At 37.1% G+C, this 23,793-nt stretch overlaps 3 protein-coding genes across 8 annotated transcripts in view; 2 read left to right on the top strand and 1 right to left on the bottom strand.

The window, feature by feature from the left end:
• The window catches only part of LOC127975893 (disintegrin and metalloproteinase domain-containing protein 12), an 88,194-nt gene extending 78,632 nt beyond the window's left edge, over positions 1-9,562 (top strand). For 3 of the 5 annotated variants that reach the window (XM_052579926.1, XM_052579925.1, XM_052579929.1), the window contains 5 exons: positions 69-255; positions 1,100-1,208; positions 2,164-2,385; positions 6,953-7,122; positions 7,200-9,562. In XM_052579926.1, the coding sequence (XP_052435886.1) occupies positions 69-255; positions 1,100-1,208; positions 2,164-2,385; positions 6,953-7,122; positions 7,200-7,239 (728 nt within the window). In that variant the 3' untranslated portion in view covers positions 7,240-9,562. The remainder of the gene's footprint in view (positions 1-68; positions 256-1,099; positions 1,209-2,163; positions 2,386-6,952; positions 7,123-7,199) is intronic. The other 2 variants (XM_052579927.1, XM_052579928.1) reach the window with 1 other exon arrangement.
• LOC127975910 (fibronectin type 3 and ankyrin repeat domains protein 1-like) lies at positions 9,559-15,852 on the bottom strand. 2 transcript variants are annotated; one of them, XM_052579962.1, is made up of 11 exons: positions 15,739-15,852; positions 12,882-13,050; positions 12,634-12,758; positions 11,934-12,015; positions 11,691-11,765; positions 11,448-11,513; positions 11,190-11,355; positions 10,149-10,292; positions 9,989-10,066; positions 9,813-9,857; positions 9,559-9,740 (listed from the first exon to the last, which is right to left on the bottom strand). In XM_052579962.1, exons 2-11 carry the CDS (start codon positions 12,983-12,985, stop codon positions 9,651-9,653), a joined length of 975 nt encoding a protein of 324 aa, XP_052435922.1. In that variant the 5' UTR covers positions 12,986-13,050; positions 15,739-15,852; the 3' UTR covers positions 9,559-9,650. The 2 variants fall into 2 exon arrangements, with proteins under 2 accessions (XP_052435922.1, XP_052435921.1); XM_052579961.1 differs by lacking the exon at positions 15,739-15,852 and adding an exon at positions 13,982-14,287.
• dhx32b (DEAH (Asp-Glu-Ala-His) box polypeptide 32b) lies at positions 14,973-23,453 on the top strand. Its single transcript, XM_052579939.1, has 11 exons — positions 14,973-15,445; positions 15,772-15,965; positions 16,451-16,829; positions 17,536-17,766; positions 17,890-17,983; positions 18,864-19,013; positions 20,347-20,538; positions 20,777-20,917; positions 21,226-21,416; positions 21,739-21,929; positions 22,292-23,453. Exons 1-11 carry the CDS (start codon positions 15,170-15,172, stop codon positions 22,470-22,472), a joined length of 2,220 nt encoding a protein of 739 aa, XP_052435899.1. The 5' UTR covers positions 14,973-15,169; the 3' UTR covers positions 22,473-23,453.
• Positions 23,454-23,793: the final 340 nt, after the last annotated feature.

The raw sequence follows: 23,793 nt of genomic DNA, 5'->3' as shown, positions 1-23,793 counted from the left end.
TTTCTAACCTGACTCTGACTTCTTGTGTTTTCCCTCTCTGTGCCATTCTGTGCCGTGCTGTACAACAGATGTGCGAGTGTGTGTATTAATGTGCGTGCTGTCCTATGTGACAACAGCTGACAGCAGCGCTGTGGCCGTGGGCGCGCTGGTCACCCTCCTCTGCTTGCTGTCGGCGGGACTGATTGTGTGCCTGAAGAGGAAAGCATTGGTTCGGATGCTCTGCATCAATAAGAAGAGCGCCATCCAAAAGCTCAGGTACCGAAAATGGTGCAGTTTCCCCCAGCGATAGTTTCCAAAATATGTTTGATCCTGGATTCCTGCTGGTTTCCATCCAGGGACAACAAAAGTCCCTTGAGTTTTATTGAAGCTTAAGGGAATTAAGTTTCAGGTTCAGTTTAAGTTCATATCAACAGGAATTCGGGGCATAATGTAGTTTTGCACAGAAAATCATTTTGACTTGTTCCTTGAAAAAGTAAAATTCATGGTCACACACTTTCAATAGAAGTAAACTGGGCCAGCATTCCAGAGGGTTTAACAGTCTAAATTGTGAAGCTTGTATTTTTGTTAAAGCACTTGAATTATTCAGTAAAACCCCGATAAAGCTGTCTAAATCACCCTTTTGAGGTGAGAATAGTTTTCTTTGTGGATGAACTTCTGCGTTACTTATGTCATTCCTCTGGGTGGAGTATGTTATCTCCAAAAAGTCATTTTCTAGTATTATTGAGTGTTTTGTGCGAAAGTTATGGGGGTTAGTGGGTTAACATGATGACATTTGATGCTTAAACAGGGAGCGTTAGGTCAGTATTTGATGGAGTTTGAGGTCGAGAACATTTGTTTATGGAAGTCTCTTATACTCACCGCATATATTTGATTGTATTAATTGTTTTTTAATATTTACTGCCTAAACTTTGTTTACTTACGTTGTACTTGCCTTATTTTGAACATGATTTTTGCTTTTTAAAAATAATTATGAGCAAGTAAAAATGTGTGCTCTATTCGCATTAGAGTTTAATAAAAAGGAGTCATCCCTACTGTAGTAATTATATTCACCATAACCTAAAACATGAAAGTTTTTGAAAACTGTTTCTTAATTTTACAGATCAGTAGGGCGAAAGCAGACTCCCAGCCCCCCGCAGACACAGTCAGTGTTCAGGGTCTCGCCTCAGCACAAGCCCGCCTCTTTACCTTTACACTCCCGCTGTGACAAGGTAAGAGTGATACTCTACTCATCATCACGGACTCAGGCACACAACATGATTAGAACGTCCAAAATATGTAATAATATTTTAAATAATAGTAGGTAGTGGATTATATATTTTCAATATGTCTTATCCAAAATGATTTGCCTGTTTTCATTGTACAATTTCCTTACAGCTGCATTTGTCTAAATGTTTTTTTTTTTAATAATCATACTGAACTGAATCAAAGCAGACTGTTTGTGACCAAAAACCAGATTTTATTATATATGGTATGATTTTGTGAAGAATGGTAATGAATATTTATTTATTTAAATGAATATTTAAACCCTTATTATTAACAAGCACTTACAAGATATTTTATTAAACCTCAAATTCCATAATTCATCACTTCGGTGTCTGTCCTGCCCAGCGAGGAGCAGATGAGGTCAGCTCACTCGCAGAATTACTATGCCTGTCCAAGCCAATCCATCCCTTGCTTTCTGTGTACACGGCATGAGACTTAGGTGCATAATTGATTTAGTCTCCAGTATCGACCATCAAAGAATATTAATGAAGTCCAGATCTTCATCTAAAACCTCAAAGATTAATTTTGAAGGTTTTCTGTTTTAATTCAGTCTAATGTACTTGAGTAGCATAACAATGTCATGATTGAAACTGTTTGTTGGATTTTGAAGTCTTTGTTTGCTCAGACCTCAATGTGATTGGGCAGCTGCCAGTGAAGGGTGTTGGTAAAGTAAAGCACTGACTGATTGCTCCATCTATGTATTTTAAGTCTGTGTGCCATGCCACAACAGCATGCATGAATACCTTTATTATAAAAGAGGACCTAAAACAGTATTGAATTGTGAGGCAGCATATGCAATAAGATGTTTAGATAGTTTGCTCAAGTTAGCAGTAAGAAAAGCGGTAGAGCTCGTATTGCATTCTTGTATCTTTATTTTCAAGAGCTGTCTGTTTTCCACAGATGTCTCATCACAGCTCGGAGCCTCTCCTTCCTCCGCACAACTTCCACAGTTTGCGTCGGCTGCCTGAATGTCCCACGCGCTGCCAGCCCGTCCACATCAGCCACCCCATGCCCATCACAGGTCTGCAGCTTCACAGGACTCTGGTGTCACACACACACTCGCCAGGCACAGCGGCAGGCTTCCACACACTCCCACGCCAGCTGCCCTACGCTAACATCCAGGTAAGTGCTTTCACCATGTACCAGACATCCAACCCTGCAAAAACTCACTTCATGAAGTAGCATTTCTACCCCAATTGAGCTGGCCTCAACATGTAGTAGTACATCAATCAAGTAACTCCTTAATGTAAGGCACATTGGCACCACAGCTGCTTTCCCTTATCATTTGCTTTTGCTTTATTTCCCACTCGTTCAAAACCAACATACACAGGTTAATTCAATCCTGCAAAAGTGATCTAGAGTTTGACAAAATTTGAATAGAAGTGGTCAAAAGAGACAGATTCAAAACAGATTTATTACCAGGTGATAACTGTAAATGCATCTCAGCTGGCAACCTGTGATTGAATTTTCAAAAATGTACTTTAATACCCTGGAAATAAGGATGTGGGTGTCAGAGAGCTGTTAATAATATGCGTGAGACTGCTGGTACTTTTGTAAGAGCTAGGATATCTGATGTAGGAGCAACACAAGTGTTTTTTATTTAAAGAGCCACACAGATGGGAAATTTACCTGTATTACCATGTATGATGTAGCTGTCCATCAGTGTAAACAATGTGCAAAGTAATTAAACCAAAAATTACACAATTTATAAAGTTATTGGCTTCTAAAGTAAGGAGTCGACTCTGAATTGCTGAAACGAGTCGTTATAGATTTCAAATCTTTTGCCCATCTCTATGTACGTCACTAGGGACACTTTGCATAATAATCTCCGCCTACCGTCTGGGGAGAAACTAAACTCTGACCTGCCCCACCCCCCACACACAGAAGCTCTGTTTGGTGTGATAGCATCATGTCGAGGAGACAGTGTGTTTTTAATTGTAAAGGCAAGTTTGTTTTATTTTCACTGCCAACGAATGAAGATCAGAAGAACCAATGCCTAAATTCATTTTTACCACAATACCAGAGCAGTCCAACAAATCCCCTTTGTTGTGTTCACAACATTTCACTGATGACTGCTTTTCTAATCTCGGTGAGTACAGCGGGATTTTCAAAGCGTTTGGTCATAAAAGAGGGTTCATTACCAACTTTATTTAGACCAACGAGCATCTCCGAATCACAACGCGAAGTATGATTCTGAAGTTATGTGTCTGTTTTCTCCCGAGCGTCTTATCAGTATGTGTGCTGTCTGCAGCCCGTCTGCGCTGATCGTCATGTACAAACACGTCATTAAAATGAAGTATAACTCCGTTAATACTCAACGAAGAGACATGAGAGAGATATCTATAGAAAGCTTGACATGTCTTCTTTAAAACTAAACAAGTGCTGCTGAAAACAGATATTCTGTGATAAAGTAATCCATATGAAAACAACACGATGTCCCTTTTTCACGTCTCCCTTCATTATATCTAATGTGTCCACGCCCCCGCGCTGAACGGCTATTCAGATTCAAACTGAAGCTCGCGGCTTGAATACACACACACAGAAGAAAAAGCAGCGAGACTGTTCAAGTTTTTTATTTTACTGTTTGCTTCGCGGTGAGAGGAATAAGACATAATTCACCCCAAAAAGATGCTAACGCATTGTTTACCATGATGTTTTGTGCGGAACAACCAATCAAAACTGACTATGTTAGTTGACCAATCAGAACACAGTATGCTACCGAAAAGTGGGGTTTAAGGAAACTGAATCTTTTGAAGAGCTTCGCGCGAACCGTTTGGGGATATCTGAGAATTGAGGTAATTTTAAAATGATATTTTGACAAAATGACAATGTTTTTTAACCTTGGATGGATTTAAACCTATTGTACAGGACTTATAAACAGTGATAGGAAGCTTAGAATTTTCATCTTACTGGCTCTTTAAATAATTTAAATAATACACTAAATAGAAAAAAAAATGTCTGGTGCAAAAAGTTGTAATATAATATAATGCAATACAATAAAAAAATGCACAATTAAATATCCATTATCAACATATATACTGACAATAAAAATATATATGAATATTATCGGATCAACTTAAAAACAGTGTCATGTAGAATCAATGCTTTGTCATGTAGTTCCTGATTAGTACACAATGTGAGTATGAACATTATGTACAAAATAGAATCACACATTCATTTTTTTATAAATTGGCATTAGAATTGTTAGCCTGTAATCACAAAAAATATAGCAGAAAAAGGCTTGTGGGTCAGGAGGTTTTACCATAAGGGCCTGTTTACCCAGAAAAGTAACTTACTAGACTGATGTCTCGCTCACGTCACACATCTTTTCCAGCGTCTCTTGCATGTCCTTCTAAAAACACGGCACTCAAAGTTAAAATAAATTAAGACCCGTCTTGAGTCCTTTTATCCCATTCCAAGTTTTATAATGAAAAAACGTGTTCTGTGTAAATGACCCCTAAGACTGCAGCTGATACAACTTCATTGGTTGAAAGAGACTGACAGATGCAGAAACCAAGTGGAGGTTTCTGCACTTTCTAATATGAAGTTTCCATTTGAAGATAAACAAAGACAAAAAATATTAAAGTGGGGTAGACAGAGCGGGCGGAGGAGTGAAAGTGATACAGCGAGAATGAGATTGGACGGGTGCATGAGAGCTTTCCTGTGAGATGGGATGAGAGACGCCCGTGTGTGAAGGTATGTGGTTTAGACGATAAGTGCTGCTCGGGGACGTTGGCAGGATATGCTATCAGACAGCATGAAGAAGAACATCTGTTGCTTTAAATCTCAGCTCGACTTCACGGCACTGCAGTCAACTAGCTGTGGTTACATCCAGCACACTGTGAAAGGCTCACCCCAACGCGACTCTATATACATGCTATAAAAGTGCAAGATGAGTATTTGGATTATAACACATATGATAACACATTGTATTCTAAAATATGAAACCCAAAGGTTGATCCATGAGATAGGTTTACTAGATTCTCTTTATAAAGTACTATTAAGGTTGAAATTTTGAGGTAGGAGGCTGTTTGGTTTTTGCCGTAGGGTAAACATGTTACTCCAGAGGAAAGATAATATCCTAAATATACAACCATCTGTGACATGCTGTTTTGTTTTTTGTTTTTTTTTTCAATTACAATATAAGCCGAGACATTATACTTGAATAAATGTAAACTATAAACAAAACGTACATGCTAGCATTGATTAAATCATTTACGAACCTTGTCTGCGCAGTCTACAATCATATTCTAAAGCTCATAAACCTGTTAAATGTCACAGTATGTGCAAGGATACCACAAAGGATGTGACTTGTAAAATACTGTTGACATGGTGCTCCACACATAGGAATTACATTAGAAAACACATAACAAGATCCTACTTTTTACAATACAGCTATGCATTTTTGTACCAAAAGTGAATTCCTTGCCCCATAGACTTGCATTGTAAATTCATTACTGTATTTTGCTACAGAAGCTGCATATAGATTATGCCACGGATTCTGTCTTGAAGACGTTTTTTGCTCCCCATCAGTTGCCTTTCGTCAAAAAGCCTTTCAGAGCTCACATTCTGTAGCTGTGCCACACAATACAGATGACTGATACATTGAAGTTAGCTTGGCTTATATAATGACCTCATTGAAAGTATTCACATTAAACCCTTTAACATATGAAATCACTGTGGTTTGTTTAGTGCTCTCTGAGTGCCCTTTTCTACTTGACTGAGTTCACATTAATTTGGGGAGCCATGAAACACTTTCACCTCTTACGGTGTTCTCGCAAATTGGCCTCATGGCTCGACACACCGCCGTGCACTCATGATTAAAAGGTCTTGTATTGCCGTAATGACATTGCTTTCTCTAGGATGAGGGTTTTGCAGGAACGTGTCACTTTTCTGTACAATGGCTGTTCCAGAAAGACAAAAAAAATGGATTGATTTTGTTGTCTCAGCATTTTGGATTAGTCAGTTTCTCCAGTGTTTTCCACAAAACAAGGCTGAACAGCTGTGAAAAGGTAACAGCTGTATGCCATGACCTCATCCTCTGAGTAAATTGGTAACACACAATGACCTCTTGACTTAACATGGGGTGAATTGGGTGTTGGGGATGGGAGTGCTGCACATTTTGTTTTGTTATTCTGCATTGTTGCCAGCAGGGTTCACCAGGAAGAGGAGTGTAATCACAGCTCCATCTAGTGGCATTAGTATGCTATCACTGTTTTTATATTTTTATATATATATATATATATATATATATATATATATATATATATATATATATATATATATATATATATATATATATATATATATATATATATATATATGACAGGGGTTCTAAATTCTTTTGACTCAAAACTATGTGTGTGTGTGTGTGTGTGTGTGTGTGTGTGTGTGTGTGTGTGTGTGTGTGTGTGTGTGTGTGTGTGTGTGTTATTAAACATATTCAGTTTATTTATGCATGACTCACAAATGTGCATCACATAAAGTTTTATGTTTTGTGTAATTTAAATAGATATTATTGAGGTAAGATTACAGTTAGATTGCTTTAATATATAATTCATAATTTAAATACTTCAGTACTTTAAGTCATAATGTGGTCATAAAGGTCATAAAGGTTGATGGGACCCCCTGGTCTATACAATAGTTTAAATATGTGTGATAAACCAGGAAATTTGTCTTCTATCTGTAGGACCACGACAAGCCCAGTCCCCCACAGAAACCACTTCCCGCAGACCCCTTAATCAGAGGGCACGGGGTGGGTCGAAGCACATCTGCAGCAGGAGTGCGGATACCTGGACCTCTAGCCATCCCGATTCCAACTGTACCACGACCGCCTCCTGCCATACCACTGCCAAACAGGTCGGTCCCACTGTGATACTGCGGGCAAAATCACATATTTATGGATGAAAACTAACTGCTTTTTTGCTACATCGTAGGCCTCTTCCCAGATTACCACAGCCCTTTTATGATCACTGACACATGGACACCACAGCACTGGGTGAATTTCACCAGCATCTGAACACACTTGTTTGCACTATGAAAACTCTGTTGGACCAAGTGACCACCCCTGCAGAAACTCCACGGAGGGTCTCACAGAGAAGAGGGCTGCCCCGACACCTTGGTGCTCCGCCTCCTCAGAAAAGGTGTTAGTTTGTCCTCGCTCAGGTACTGCAGAACTATTTAAGATGTATATTTATTGTGAGGAGGAAACTACGTGCTGTGCTTGACACCTTTTTTACTGTCTGACAGTTTTTTGTTTGGTTTTACATGTTGAAAATAAGCCGACCAATCATGTTTTCCTTTTTTAAGTGTTTTTATTCAGTTTATATTATGGTAAGACTTAGATTGGTGTTGTGAAGATCAAAAAAGGCCTGCTTTAAAACGATGCGGCATGTCTGGGATACTGGAGTACAAGCAACATGAAGTCTAAATGTTTAAACACAGAGCGCTGGAATCAGTGCCACTGAGTGCAAAAAAATCTGTAATAATTACTGGATTGATGCATGATGATGAATGATGATGTCATGAAGGAGGAAGTGATGTGAGACAAACCAGTTGACAAACAAACTTTTCGGGAACTACAGTACCTTAAAATCACATGTGCTTGAGCAAATGCAGTGCTACAGTATCTGACAAAGCAAGAATCGCTATTACTATTGCTACAAATTTAGCCCTAAGCATTCAGCTTTGTTTGTAATGATACCTCAAATTATGCGAGGTGAGATGTGCTATATGAAAATTAATCAGCTCTAGATAAGTCTAGAGAAGAGAATATGCATTGCAGCTGCATAGCAACAGCTTGTCCAGTTTGTCTACAGAAATTGAAAAAAATCCAGGCAGTATTTATAGTTCAAACACTTGAGAGGTTGTGATGTTCATTTTTCCAACATGCTTTGAAGCATTCAGAGAAATACCAGCGGCAACACAAAATATGTAGTGACACCACAGACCTTAAAATATGTCGGAATAGCAGATCAGCATTCCCACTGAGCCATCAGCATCCAGCAGCTGTCATGTCTGTCATTATGGCCTTGTTGTGCTGTATACACCCGTTCTGTGAAATATCTTCCAATACTTGAGGTTATAGATGTTGAATTTTCTGTACTGTATTTCTTGTATCATTTTTGACAGTGTACACAACCAGTCAAAAGTTTAGTGTCAATGGAATTCTCTTTCAAAGAAATGAATACTTTTATTCAGCAAGGATGCATTAAATTGATCAAAAGTGACAGTAAAGACTTATCAGTAAAGATTTCTGTTTCAAATAAATGCTGTTCTTTTGAACTTTTTCTTCATCAAAAAATACACAAACACTGAAGACTGGAATAATGATGCTGAAAATTCAGCTTTACATTTAAAATATATTAAAACAGAAGATGGTTATTTTAGATTGTAATAATATTCCATGATATTACACATTTTTACTGTATTTTTGATCAAATAAATGCAGCTTTATAAATTTAAATTAAATTAAATTAAATGTATGCATTCAGCAGATGCTTTCATCCAAAGCGACATACATTCAGGCTATCAATTTTTACCTATCATGTGTTCCCGGGGAATCGAACCCCCAACCTTGAGCTACCAATTGAGCTACAGGAACACTAACTTTATAAGATACTTTCAGAAAAAAATCTTTAGGCAAATAGTAATTTTACATAACCTTTTCACAAAAGTGTTAAACATCAAGATGATGTAAAGTACACAGGATGTAGTAAATATTACTGCTGGTGTGTGTCGCCACAACTATGGCAATTTTACACAAGTGGTTCCTTCTTGCCCATAACAGAAAATAAATGGATCCTTCCTTTATGCACAGCTGGGCTCACTGTTATTCATAAACTTATGAGATTGTTGTTCTGCTTGGTACTTCACCCTGAGGGAAATTACACTTCAGTGTTTCCACATAATATTCCAGCGTTGTTGCTTTGGGAGTATAACAAACCCAGCTGTCACAGTGTTTCATTCAAGCCAAGCCTGTGTGTTTTCTTTATGTTCTTGTTTACCTATTTACAACAATGTATGTACATTTCACCTTTTTATATGCACTCATGTGGATGTGTTAAATACTCACTTCTTTTGTTTTTGTTTTTTTTATCTGTGGTCAAAGATGATTGCTCAGTTTTTGCACTGGGTGTTGAATTCATTATGTAACAATTTTATAATCAACAAAGTCCATTTTCATTTCTATGAATTAGGATATTAAAAGGGAACTGTGAATGCCTTCAAAAATATAACTGGATACTGATAATGTAAGAACTTGAACAAGAACAATAAACGAGGATTTTACTATCGTGAATTCAAGATCATTTTATTTTACACTACAGAGACATAAAAGTTGTTTTTAATAACTTAAGGCTTTAATGTAATGTGTAAAATATGAAAGATCATTTCTTGTCTCCATAACAGAACTGTCCTGCTGATGTCAGTCGATTTGAATCTTCCAAGCTTATATTATCCAGCAAGTTTATGATGCTCTGAAACAGAAATTGTCTTTTTGTTCCAAGCTACAAAATATTAATTTGCTCATGTATAGTTTGTCAGGTTACCTGTCTCCCAAATGCTTTTGCCATATCCGCTGCACCTGCTCCATACTACATTAGGGTGTAAATATCATTTTATGAGAAGTGTTATTAGTTTCCCTGTGGCAAAAAAATTGATTGCACTACTCGTATTGTTTAATCATTTATGCATTATGAATATCATCATGACCATAATCTGTTACCTCGTTCTTCATGTGGTGATCTGCCCCACTGTCAAGCAGAAGTTTCACCAGCTCTACATGGTTATTCAGCACAGCGACCTGAAAAATGATAACCAAGAACTCCAATGGTGCCATCCATCTTGTCCCCGACAATTTTAGTGGATGTTTTGATGATGAATACCATTAGTGGTGTCTTGCCAGCTTTGTCACGGACGTTTACATCAGCTCCAGCCTGGAGGAGGATGGAGGCGACCGCAGCGTTTCCACCAATGGCTGACACACGCATGAGAGGAGTCCAGAGAGACACTTTATCTATCACATCCACCTGTCAGAGTACAAGAACACATGCTTTAAACTGACAATACAGGGTCAAGCACACCATTTGACAAAGTAATGGGCCACAAACGGTATTATGAAGTTCGGTTACTTCATATTTCTGATCATATGAAATACCTTCATAGGAATAATTCACCCAAAATTGAAAAATTGCGTCTTTGTAATATTACATTATTTAACTGATGCTTTTTATCCAAAGCGACTTACAATTGCTATATATGTCAGAGGTCACATGCCTGAAGCAACTAGGGGTTAAGTGTCTTGCTCAGGGACACATTGGTGTCTCACAGTGGATTCGAACCCGTGTCTCTCACACCGAAGGCATGTGTCTTATCCACTGCACCATCAACACCCCGTGATAAAAACAACTTCAAATTGCTTCCAGCTGAAATATGAGTCCGCTATCCATAATATTATTTTCTCCAAGGAGAAAGTGATCTTATCTAAATCAGGAGAGAAATGTGCACAGATCAAGCACTTTTTACAAGTAAAAACAATGGATTTTGATGTGAAAAGACAACAGGGTAAAGAATTTTTCACTGGATGAAGCATTATTATGGGGCATCAGTTTAAAGTTAAAATGCCTTAATGACAGATTTGTTTCTAACAAACGCACAGATTTTTGCTTCACAAGATGTTAATTGATGGACTGGAGTCGTCCGGGTTACTTGTGGATTATTGTGATGTTTTATCAGCTGTTTGGACTCATTCTAAAGGCAGCAATTCAAATTCATTGCAGAGGATCCACTGGTGAGCAAGTGATGCTAAATTTCTCCAAATCTGTTCTTTAGAAACAATCTCACCTTGAGGGCCTGTGGTGGAGTAAATTGTCAACAAATATTCACACATTGCACACATTTAAATGGTTGAAAAATGGACCTCGGACCTCACAACCATCTTGGATCATATATTTAATGACAGGCAGGTGTCCTCCATCCACAGCCCAGTGGAGCGGCGTGCAGCCATCCGTGTCTCGGGACTGCCATGTGGAGCCGCAGTTACGCAGATACTTCACTGTGTTCAGGTGACCAGCGAAACAAGCCTGCATTAGACTGATAAAACACGTGCATAGATGAAAATATATATTTGAAAACATGAATCATTATAAAATTAAACTGCATTGAAAATGCATATGCAGGCTTACCAGTCTTTTCCAGTGCTGTCTCTCTTGTTAATATCAGCTCCATGCTTCATTAAAATGTCCACTAAGCTACAAAAACCGATGCTGATCATTATTAAAAATACATGACTATATTTCAACGAGTTTACTCTTTATCACATGGCAATAACTAAACATAGACTGATGTGGGATTCAGTAGCTTGCTGTGAATTCATCTCTCTGTACACCAGCTTTGTGTTTAAATGAATAACATCAGAACATGTTTACCTGGTGAAACCTTTCTGTGCTGCCACCATGAGAGGGGTGAACCCCATTTTGTCATAAACATCCACGTCGACCATTCTAGAAGAGGAATTACATGAGAGGGGTTATGAATAATGTGTGAACTGGCATTTAAGAGGATATTTCACATAAAGGTTAAAATATTGTCATCATGAATCACCCTGTACCACAGAATGAAGAAAGGCTGGAGAAGATTGAAGTGATGGTGAAGTGTGTGTGTGGTCTCACCCTGACTGCAGAACTGTGGTCAGCTCATCCTCATCCGCCCTGTTCACAGCCTGATGGAGGTTCTTCCCACTGAACGGCTCTCCTGTGGACAAACCATCAAAACATTATAAAACATGAAACAAATGCACTACTATCCAAAGGTTTAGGGTCAGTAAGGATTTTAACACCTTTGAAAGAAGTCCCACTTAGCTAGGTTGTATTTAATTGATCATAAAACAGTAAAAACTTTAAAATTGTGAAATGTTATTACAATTTAAAATAATAATTTTCTATTTAAAATATATAATATATTCCTGTGATGGCAAAGAAGCTATTACTACAGTCTCCAGTGTCACATGATCGTTCAGAAATCATTTTAATTTGCTGATTTGCTCAATAAACATTTCTTATTTTTATCGATGTTGAAAACAGTTGTGGTGCTTAATAGGTTTCTGGAAACTGATGATTTTTTAGGATTCTTTGATGAATGTAAATTTCAAAGTACACAATTTACTAGAACTCAAAATCTAGAAGTCTTTACTGTCACTTTTGATCATTTACATGCATCTATGCTGAAAAAAACCTTTGAACTACTGTGTACATTTTGTGTGAATGAATTCCTAAAGGTTTGTGTTTCTACCAATAACAGCAGAGAGAAGCATGAGATTTTCTAGGTTTTTTAGACCAAGGCTTTGACTGGAGGTACAGTAAAATATCTCACGGGCAGTGAAGACAGAGACCACGGGGCTGAGGATGCACTCCCCTGAGGCTCTGGTGACCCTCAGCCTAAAATTATAGGAGGTGCTGGACTCCAAGCCCTCTACAAGATGATGAGTGCTGTACCCTCTGTGATAAAACACCAATACATTATTATTACATGCACTGTTGCTAAAAGGCCAGTTTTGAACATGTTGTAATAACTTTTATATTCAAAGAAATGATCTTCACCGTCAAACAGAGAAAACTGACATGTATACGGTGCTGTATGTGTGTGTTTTGGGGTCCATCTGCTCCACAGAGAAGCGGGTCCAGCGTTCAGGAGGGCCATTTCGAGGTTTATTCTCTTCATTCATCCAACTCAGCTCAATACTGTGGTGAGTGACCTTCTTAATCACAAGAGTAAGCTCTGGATATTTTCCTGGAGAGATTGAGAAAAATACATGGCAGATTCTTAATATCATGCACATTGTTAATAAAGTTGTAGGATTAATGTGAATTTTTTTATATACAGTATTTCGCCTTGCAGTAATATGCAACACAGTTATATTATTTTTTGTATGCGTGTTTTTGACAAGGGTTGAAACCTAAACCAATCTATGGTTAATATGCAGTTATCTGATACAGCAGCGTCCATGGTATGATCTTGCTATTCAGGTGTGACTTATGGGTAAACTGCAGCCTATTGGTTTCATCTTAATAAAGGTCATGAATATCACATAACAATACACCCAGAATAACTAACCACAAAAGATTGTTTCTGGATTAATGATTAAGTTAAAAGTTTACCCATTACTTTTTAATCTCTGTTGCTGGAGAAAACTTTTAGACTTTTTTTCTTTTCTCCTAAAACGGGCTGGAAACATAACATTATTTTCAAAAATAAATAGGCTATATTGATTTGTTAAATAATGAATAAAATGCAGCTCTTTATAAGGTAATAAAATATTATACCTATTTATATTTGTATATTAGCATTACTACAAGCATATTGTCTGTTTATTAGAACTAATAAAGCCTATATAATAATGCCTTATCCTGCAAGATCATATTTTTATATCCCTTAATTCTACCCCATACCAAAACTTAACTACGACGCGGCAAACTGAGAGTTTGTTGAGGCAAAAGTCGTAGTTTTTAGTTAATTATCAGACATGGTCCTCAAATTAAAGAGTCACCGAAACATAAAAAAGTTTTTGCTGACTGTGTTACCATGTTAATCGAAGACTGCATTATGAAACTATGTTGCAATAGTGGTATTGGTTTGAATAACGTTTTTCTCACATTTTTAAAAACCTTTCTATCAAACATCAAACAGGCTGCCTACTAGTTAACACAAAACAAATATCTACCTGGGTTCATCTCGGTCAGTCTCCTTGTAGTGTACTGTAGAGAAATGTTAGTTTGTTGCCTCACTCTTCTCTCGCGCGCACATCTGACCGTGCGAGCATTAACGTTGTCATGGTGACAGCAGTGGTGCAGCATTGCGCACAATCTTTGGACCATTTAATTTTAGTTACATAAAACACGAGTTTCCTAAATATATTTATATTAGTCTTGTTTTAACATGAGAGCGATGTATGGTGATTGAGACATAATCCTTGTTTTACCCTTTAGTCACTTTCATCAGCTTGGGCTCTTTTGTGATGGGATTAAATGACCACATGACCGCTCGGAATCTCTGCCTGCGAGTCTGAGCGGTGATTCAGTGAGCTAATGACGAGACGTGCGAATCGGTTCTTTCGAACAATTCACTCAAAGAACCGGATCGAAAGCGATTGTTTTACCTGGTCACAGTTTCTAAATTATTTTAGAACTTGCATAACCAGAAAGAAAATGTACGCATACCATCACATAAATATCCTGTTGTTTTAAGAATTTATTAGTTAAAACCTGTTTAAGCTCTAGAAATAACTTTAATTATTAAAATGTAAATAATTTTAAGTCATCTTGAGGCCCCCTGGACATTCACTAATGACCCTCTGGTTGAGAACCTTCGAAGGTAGATTATTAAATAAAGGCTGTTCCTTTTTTTCTTCTTTTTTTTTATTTTTTTCCACATTCAGTTTGTTGCGGTTTTGATTCATCTGATTAAACCTGAACCTGTAAAACCTAAACATTTACAACAAACAATTCTACTGATTAATTTGCATTCCTTGTTTAAAACATTTGCATGTCTTAACAATTTATTAAAATCAACTCAGTTTCATGTCTTGATAAAACTGTCAATTCAATCAACATTTCTGCTATTCACCATCTGCTTTTTAACTTCCACGGCCGGTTCTCGATTCAGTAAAAAGATCCGATTCAAAAGAATGATTCGTCCACGAATCGGACCTCACAAGCGCACACTCACTGAGCGGGACAACTGATGACACAAAGGGTCTGTATCTCCTGAGCGCGGGTTCCTAAAACTCTTCTGGAGGAGGTAACCTGTTTAAGACCATAAATATGTCACAAAACTAACAGAGCGTGTTTCGGTCGATTTGTTCAGTTTGATTTATTTGTGCAACTGAAGAGAGAAGCGCATTAGGGTACCGATGGACATGGAGCTATCAACAGATGTGGAGAAACTATCTGAAGCCTCTTTTCTACACTCTACGTCTGAAACCAGCGAAACTCAAGATATTGATACGGATGATCTGCTAGAGTTAAATCAGTTCGACGGGCTCCCGTTTTCTTCAAGATATTACAAACTATTAAGAGAAAGAAAAGCTCTGCCTGTGTGGGGAGCGAAATGCGAGTTTATGGCCAGTTTGATGAGCAGCCAGATTGTGATAGTTACTGGCACAGCTAAAACAGGACAAAGCACTCAGGTGAGTTTATATGTTATATGCCTAGTGTGTTTATCATAAAATCAGGTGTAAATAAGTAGGCTATATTCATATTTTATTTGAACCTCATTCCATGTTCAGGATGAATTAGGGCTGAGTTTTGAACAGATTTTCAGTTACTTTTATAGTGAATTTGTTGAATCTTTTATCATTAATCTCATTATTTTATGCAAAAGATCACCTAGTATAGGGCAGATGAAACCTATTCATGGTTAATTTATCACTGAAAGCGAAACTGTCTTATATGTGTGTGTTTTATTTCTGAATAGCCTTACAGCATGTGGTTTTCTGTGTTAATCTTCATTAAGATCCCTCAGTGGTGTGCAGAGTTTTGCCTGTCTGCGCAGTATCAGAACGGCATGGTAGTGTGCACTCAGATTCATCAACAGAGCACGGTGGAACTGGCCCTGCGTGTGGCTGATGAGATGGACGTCAACATCGGCAATGAGGTTGGATACAGCATCCCACTTCAGACCTGCTGCTCCCCTGACACTGTACTGAGGTGTGTAGATGATCCCTAGGCATGTAAAGCCTTCACAGCATTATTTGGTCATTTTTTCTGGACCTTTTTTCCATTCAATTCTGCAGTCTTCCCCTCCCCCCTTCATTACCACCACACGTGCATCCCCTTTTCAGGGGCGCCTGTCCATCTAAACAATATAAAAGCTAACAAAAGGCTGAGGGGACTCGGTCTGGGGGTCTCCACGGCAGCTGCCGTGTTTCCTTACTGCCCATATGCTTCATCAGAGCTTTTAGAGCAGCCGTAAGTCAGTCTGGCGAACAAACAAAAGAGCCAGAACAGTGATTAAAACAGCTGAGAGGGTCTGACTTAATGAAAACACTGACCTTAAGGAAATCACTGACTATTCCCAGAGTAAATTATCATCCAACCATGTCTGCTTGTCTTCGCTTAGCTCGTTATTTTTGTTTGTATTAAATCGATGCTGACTCTTGAAGAAGTCTGCAGTGACATCTGTTGCTTTGCAGATACTGCACTGATGATGTGTTGCTCCGGGAAATGATGTCGGACCCCCTCTTGGAGCAGTGTGGCGTGGTGGTCATTGATCAGGCCCAGGAACGCACCGTCAGCACAGACCTGCTCCTCGGGCTGCTCAAAGATGTGCTCCTCGCACGGCCAGAGCTCAGGCTGGTCATCCTCAGCGCCCCTCACTCCGCTGAGAAACTGCTACGTCACTATGGAAGCACTCCTCAGATCCGGCTGGATGGGCCGCAGCCGTGCGAGGTGGTGTACGGTAGCGGGAGAGGAGGTGTGAAGGATTACCTCTGCTCTGCTCTTAGACTGGCTCTGGAGATACATCAGAATCAAAAGCATGGAGACATTGTGACATTTCTGGCAACTGAGCAAGTAAGAGACATTTAAACATTAATAGGTGAACTTCTGTAATTGTTTACATTTTGTTGACATTTTAAAAGTATTATTTACAAATAATTTTAAGTGAACAAATAAATCACATTCTTTATATAATATAATATAATTTTTTAAATTAGTTTTATTTTTATTGAAGGAAGAACAGAGTGACGTATTATTACATACAAAAAGAGTTAACAATGCTCCTGTTGATTTAATTTTTTTCCCCCTTATATAATATAAAATAATATAATATAAATACTGTTAATACTAATAAAATACTAATCCTAATAAAATATATAATTTCCTGTGGTTTATGTGGTTAAACAGACATAAGTACTTTACATATATATATTATTTTATGTATTAAATAGATTCTGATTTGCATTTTAATATGCTAATTATAATGTAATTATATATATATATATATATATATATATATATATATATATATATATATATATATATATATATATATATATATATATATATATATATATATATATATATATATACATATAAAATACATGAAATGCTAGAAAGTAAAAGTACTTTATGTCTGTTTTTATATTTATACATTTCAATAACATAACGTAACATAACATAAATGCCAACCTGCCTTCCTTTGGGAATCTTGCATAGAACAGAAGATGGTCCCATTTCCATGGTAATAAAAACATATTTTTCTCTTCTTTTTTTCAAGGAGATTGAATGTGCCCATGCCATTTTGCGGAGAGAGGGTGCCAATCTTGCAGTATCTCATGGCGAGCTGGTGCCTGTGTCTCTGTGCCCTGAGCAAGGAGACAGTCCCTCAGTGATCTCTGAGGAGAGCAAGAGTAGGAGAGTCTTCCTCACCTGCAGCCCCAGTGAAGATTTGTTCTGGGCCGTTCACAGCATTCGCTTTGTGATTGATGCTGGAGTGCAAAAAAGATATGTATGTAGTGATTTTGTTTTTATTTTGAACTTCATAGATACTTGTCCTTATTATGAGCTCTGTGTTATATACTGTATACATTTTGATTGGTGGATATGAAACATTGATGTTTTATTGTGACAGGTGTACAATCCTAGAATCAGAGCCAATTCCATTGTTATTCGTCCTATCAGCAAGAGCCAAGCTGAGAGCCGCAAACAACTTGCAGGCCCAACAGGTGAGCACTTTGTGTTTTCTAAAAAAAAAATATATATATATATATATTTTTTTTTTTTTCTACACACATTAACATTCGAAGGTTTGGGATCAGAATTCTTTTTTTTTTTCTTGAAAGAAATTTAATATTTTATTCAGCGAAGACACAAACTGATGCTGAAAAATCAGCTTTCCCATCACAGGATACCCACCATATGGATATCGGCCGATAAATGTTAATTTTAATGTTATCGTTATCGGACCAATAAGAACATTTCGCTGATATATTAAAGCCGATAAATAACGCATTTTTCCTGCAGAGACACTTCAGATGCACACTGTTCGCCATCATGGTTTTTCATTGCTTGATATGAAAATAATTGAATTATTGTGGGTGCGGAGTCTATTCAGTTTAATTGATCTATGGTACATGATTTTTGATGATATTTTGAACATTACGTAAGTCATGTTGCCTTGGGACTTGTTTGCTTTATTTTATTTCATTTTTAAGGCTGCCTTATGTTTGATTTATGTTGAAGTGGTTTAATGTTTTTTTCATTAATGATCATTAATGGTTTTTAATGACTTTTTTGTATCAGGCTCTCAAAAATTATATACAAATTTGGATTTAGATTTATCAGACAACATATCGTTTATCGGCTTTCATATATAAAGACTTATCGGTATCAGACGAAAATGGTCATGTTTGGTGCATCTTCATTTTAACATGTTTTAAAATAGAAAACCGATCTCTTAAATTGTAATAATATTTCACAATATTATTCATTTTACAGAAATTTTGACCAAATAAATGCAGTCTGGATTAACATAAACAAATTTAAAGCTTCTTAAATTTGTTTGCATGCCCTGAATCATATTCCTGAAATGTTTTATTTCGGCAGGCAAGTGTTTCTGTTTGTATCAAGAGGACACATCACTTCCTGCTGAGAGCGTCCCTCATATTCTTGAGTCTGACATCACTTCCACTGTGCTCTTCCTGAAGCGCATGGAAATTGCTGGCCTGAGCCACTGTGACTTTATTGACAGACCAGGTAAGATACAATTCTTATATGATATACCTATTCTCTTTAAATTTCAATCAAGTCTCTTAAAACACAGCACTATAAGGCGCACATACAGTTGCTATGTGCTTACTTCCAAATAAAGAGGATCCATTTAAAAGTAAGTCTCTAGATACGGCTTGGTATCCACATTCAATGTAAATGTAGTTGATTTATTGCACCACTAATAAAATATTTTGTAATCTATGTTGCTACACTGATTCTAAACAGTGAATGTACTGTATGCATATTTTTTCACATATTGAAGATAATCACATTCAGTTATTCCTAGAATTTCTCACACGAATCTGAGCAGTCCAGCTAAACACAAACAGGTTATTCACTGTCCGCTGTTTACAATAAGCAAGCAAAGCTGGGATCAGCCAGGTTCTCTTGGCTCCCGGTAAGGGTGCAGATGGGCCTGTCCTGCTCACTGCTGGTGTTAAGAGGTGGTGAGCCGTATGTTAGCTGAGCCGACAGCACTCTGACTGGGTTCATTGTTCCAGAGATAACCTGCTTCCATAACACACACCAGTCAGATGGGCAGCTTCATTAGTGGAGCTACGACAACAGCATTTCTCTCAAAACAACATGGTGGGATGAACTAGATGAACTTGTTTATCTCATTATACAAATATGTGAGGTGCTTTTGTTCTGCCGCAAATTAGTGAGAGTTTGTTGTCTGTTTACTTTCTGCACTGTCAGGAAAAATGCATTGCAGATCACAATTTATACTCGGTTGACTTATTCCAGTAATAAAACGAGTTGGTGTTTTTACAATCACCTATAGCTTTAACGAACTCATAATAATGTTTTGTTCTTATTTTACTGCAATTTTTATTTTTAAATCACACAGTTAATTTTTAATGTAGTTTATTAACTTTATTTATGTCAGTTGAGTATTGTTTTAGTATTATTTATATAATTTTATAGTATATTAAATTAAAAACATTTTTGTATTTTCAGGTTTCATTCAATTTTTTGTTTAAGTTTTAGTTTGTTATGTGCTTTTGTAACTTCTTTTGTTTTTTTATTTCTATTTATCTTTATTTATTTATTAATTTCAGTTTTAGTGTAGTATTTCAGCTATAACCAATTATTTTATTACTTATTATTTTATTACTGTCAGATTTTTTTATTAGCCAATCAATATATGTGTGTGTGTGTGTGTGTGTGTGTGTGTGTACAAACATTATTATTATTTTAAAATTATTATTATTTTATTAAATTGTACTATTTTTCTATAATAGATGACTAGCAAACTTGGAAAACTGTTATTCATATTTTCAAATACATATTAAATATTTATTCACTCTTACGATAGATCCAGAAGGCCTGATGCAAGCTTTAGAGGAACTTGACTATCTGGCTGCTTTGGATGATGACGGAAATCTGTCCGAGATTGGAATTATCATGTCAGAGTTTCCCCTGGAGCCACAGATGGCTAAGACTTTGCTTGCGTCTTGCGAATTTGACTGTGTGAGCGAAGTGCTGACCATCGCTGCCATGCTAACAGGTAATCCTGTCTCAGTACAATCCACTCAACAGCTGTACCACCATGTGTCTGCTTTTCCATAATGTCTGTGCTCCGCTCAGATATATTTGGAACTGTGTCAACTCACAGTGACCTTCAACTGAAATATTAAATATAAAAATAAAATTAAAAACACCAAATTATTATCTTTATTAAAAATGCATTTACAAATACAGTACATTCATGATTGATAATAATGCCTTTTCTCTTTTTTATTTAGCTCCAAGCAGTTTCCTTACACCCCCAGTGGAAGTGAGACAGAAGGCCTTACTGTGTCATCAGAGGTTCCAGCATGCAGAGGGAGACCACTTCACCCTTATTAACATCTTTAATGCTTACCAATATGCTAAGGAAGGGCCATGTGAGTGATTTTTTGTGCATTAATGCAATTAATTGAAGCCACCTAAGTTTATAATCCACGAGCATACTATGAATGAAACAAGACAGTAGACAGTAGTTCAGACAGGACCACTTTGGCAAGTAACTGGAGTTTATTGAAACACAATTTATCTTTGGCGGTATGGAGGGAGGGTGCGAGCAGTTTGAGCATACTTACCGAGCACTATTACCGAACACTGAACCAATGCTGTGCATGCCACGATCTGACTTACAAGATCTATCAATTATAATATATAAAGTGTTGAAATCACATTCACATGTGTATTTCAGACTCTAATGTGGAAGGATGGTGTGAAGACCATTTCCTCAGTCTGTCTGCTCTTCAGACAGCGGATGCGATACGCTCTGAGCTAACAGAAATCCTGAAACGACTAGAGCTGCCAGTGTCTTTACCTGCCTTTGGCTCTAAAAGCAACAGCCTGAACATCAGACATGCCCTATTAGCTGGCTTCTTCATGCAGGTATGGATATATCATATACCAAAGAAAACACTTTTGAAAATTGTAAGATATTGGTGTGCTTTGTACTAAAGCAACTCTCTAATGTACAAAGGTCAGAGTCTCTCTAAAACTGAACTAGAAAGAGGATTAATCTCTTTACAAAATGCACTTTGTTAATGCACAATAGTGGAAATGGGAGCACTAATTCTGTCTCAAATCATTGCATTGGCGCAGTAAACGTCTGTGATGAAGGCAGATTAGTAAATGGCACAGTGGTGTTACAAATTTAGTGTTTAGTGCTCTAATGCATTTTCCATTATTTAATCTCTGTGGGGTTTTCCAGGTGGCGAGGGACATTGACGGGTCAGGGAATTACTTCATGCTGACCCATAAACATGTGGCTCAGATCCACCCGCTGTCTGGCTATGGAACCGAGATGCACAAGAAGAACCTGCCAGAATGGGTTCTGTACCATGAGCACACGCTGTCAGAGAACAACTGCATCAGAACGGTCTCTCAGATCTCAGCACATGAGTACGTACTGGACCATCTGCTTTGTCTAGAACTTATTACTCACAATGAATACATCTCCAGCTGTATTTGTTTCAGAAAGTGACTTAGTTCATTCCACCATTCCACTATTATACTTTGTTTATATAAAATATAAAATATTTTTATATCTTCCTTCTCTCCTTTCCTCTTTTACCACCTATCAATTATTTTTATCTATTTATTGTTTTATAATTTTACAATTAAATTATTTTGTTTCATTAAAAATGTCTTTCTGAAGCTTTAAGGCTAGCAAGCTATTTACTCTTTTTCTTTCAACCATTTAAACAATTTGTTCTTCTGTGCTTTGTAATCATGTGGTTTCTTTTGCTGTTTGCTTGTAACAGGTTCATTCAGATGGCGCCACAGTACTTCTTCTACAACCTGCCACCTAGTGAGAGTAAAGACCTACTGCAGCACATTATCGATCACGGTTCAGCTGCCCCATCTAAAGGCAAAAGAAAACCCCAGACCCCCAGCAGCCCCGCCAGTGAAGAGCAGAGCCATGAGCGCTGTACCATACAGTGACTGAGGAAATAGAATGCCTCGCCACGTTCTTACCATGACAACAAACAACCTGCTGGTCTATTACACAGTAACCATGGAATTTCTGAGGCACAACAAGGAATCCAAATTAGTTTAAATGATTAATCAATAATGGTAAAAAGAAATGATCTATTTGCTATTGCTTAAATTCAAAGGCCGGGGGTGGGGGATGGGGTGTTGCATTTATTATGCCCCCCTTTTCAAAGCGTCCGGGACGATGCTTCTAAGTAATAGTAGTTTGTACAGTTTGTATTCTCTCTGCTGAATTAATAGCAATTTAAATAACCTACTGCTGTGCAGTAGTTAATGAATAAACTGTCGTTGACTTTATAGTGTCTACAATGTACTTTTTAAACTGTAGCTACTAGTTAGCATTTTAAATAATATATAAAAATAGAATGTAATTCAGCCATGTGCATTATAGTATCATTGGACATTCATTTCTTTTTGCATTGATTGTGCTTCCCATTGGTTACTGAATTTTTGTTGTTGTTGTTTGTATGTGTATTTATTTGCAAGGTATTTGTTCAGTTAATATAATATTTTATATATATAATTAATCTCAAATTCACTGTGATAATTTGCATAAAATAAGTAGTTTACAAATGTATTTGACTTTTTTCTTCTTCTTCCAAACTACTTATACTGAACAAAGTCCAAAAAGTGTTCTCAAATTATCTAGAACTTAATTCATCATATCTATTATGTTGTAGTGTACACTTGCCAAATTTCACTGCAGCTTTAGATTCTGATAATTTTCATTCATGTTTCACATCACATCACATTGAACACTAGACGTAAATTAAGGGTGTCATTTTAAAACATGTTATGACAATTATGTTTTAGACGCTTCCTGTGGTGAATATGTTAAAGTCACAAGTTAAGGTTTTATGATATTGTTGAAAATTAATGTATGGTGTAGATATACGTTTGATTCAATAAAATCCACAGACTTTTTTTAAATGTTTTAATTCTTGAAATGTATCGTCACGCAGCTGTTCTTTCTAAATAACTAAATACCCAGTTCACTCATATGACAGATGGCAGAGGTGGACGCGACGCTCGCAGCTTGTAAACAAAGGTTTTGATTGGTCAAATGAATGCCGACGTCACCCACAACACTGGCAGACGCGTCGCGTGTAGTTTTTCGTTGCGTCGACTTTACGGATTTAAGATGTTTTAAGATGTATATTTTCCTTGTTATTTTATGTTATCAGCTATTCAAATAGTCTGTCAGCGCTTGTAGGGATTTGGAAATCTGCATATTTCTCAACGATGGCGTGAAAATGTTTAATCTGAAAGA

Source organism: Carassius gibelio, chromosome B17, assembly GCF_023724105.1.
Source record: "Carassius gibelio isolate Cgi1373 ecotype wild population from Czech Republic chromosome B17, carGib1.2-hapl.c, whole genome shotgun sequence".
NCBI classification, from domain to species: domain Eukaryota; kingdom Metazoa; phylum Chordata; class Actinopteri; order Cypriniformes; family Cyprinidae; genus Carassius; species Carassius gibelio.
Note: the sequence above shows the minus strand (reverse complement) of the source record. Positions and strands in the feature narration are given on the sequence as shown.

What these genes read in the sequence shown, in the direction of transcription:
- LOC127975910 (XM_052579961.1), bottom strand. Translation starts at nt 14,135, where the DNA reads ATGGTCCAAAGATTGTGCGCAATGCTGCACCACTGCTGTCACCATGAC. An exon ending in ATCACCACATGAAGAACGAG is followed by an intron (nt 9,858 to 9,988) that starts GTAACAGATTAT and finishes ACCCTAATGTAG; the next exon opens with TATGGAGCAGGTGCAGCGGA. An exon ending in CAAAAGCATTTGGGAGACAG is followed by an intron (nt 9,741 to 9,812) that starts GTAACCTGACAA and finishes TTTCTGTTTCAG; the next exon opens with AGCATCATAAACTTGCTGGA.
- dhx32b (XM_052579939.1), top strand. Translation starts at nt 15,170, where the DNA reads ATGGACATGGAGCTATCAACAGATGTGGAGAAACTATCTGAAGCCTCT. An exon ending in AAACAGGACAAAGCACTCAG is followed by an intron (nt 15,446 to 15,771) that starts GTGAGTTTATAT and finishes ATCTTCATTAAG; the next exon opens with ATCCCTCAGTGGTGTGCAGA. An exon ending in ACAACTTGCAGGCCCAACAG is followed by an intron (nt 17,984 to 18,863) that starts GTGAGCACTTTG and finishes TTATTTCGGCAG; the next exon opens with GCAAGTGTTTCTGTTTGTAT.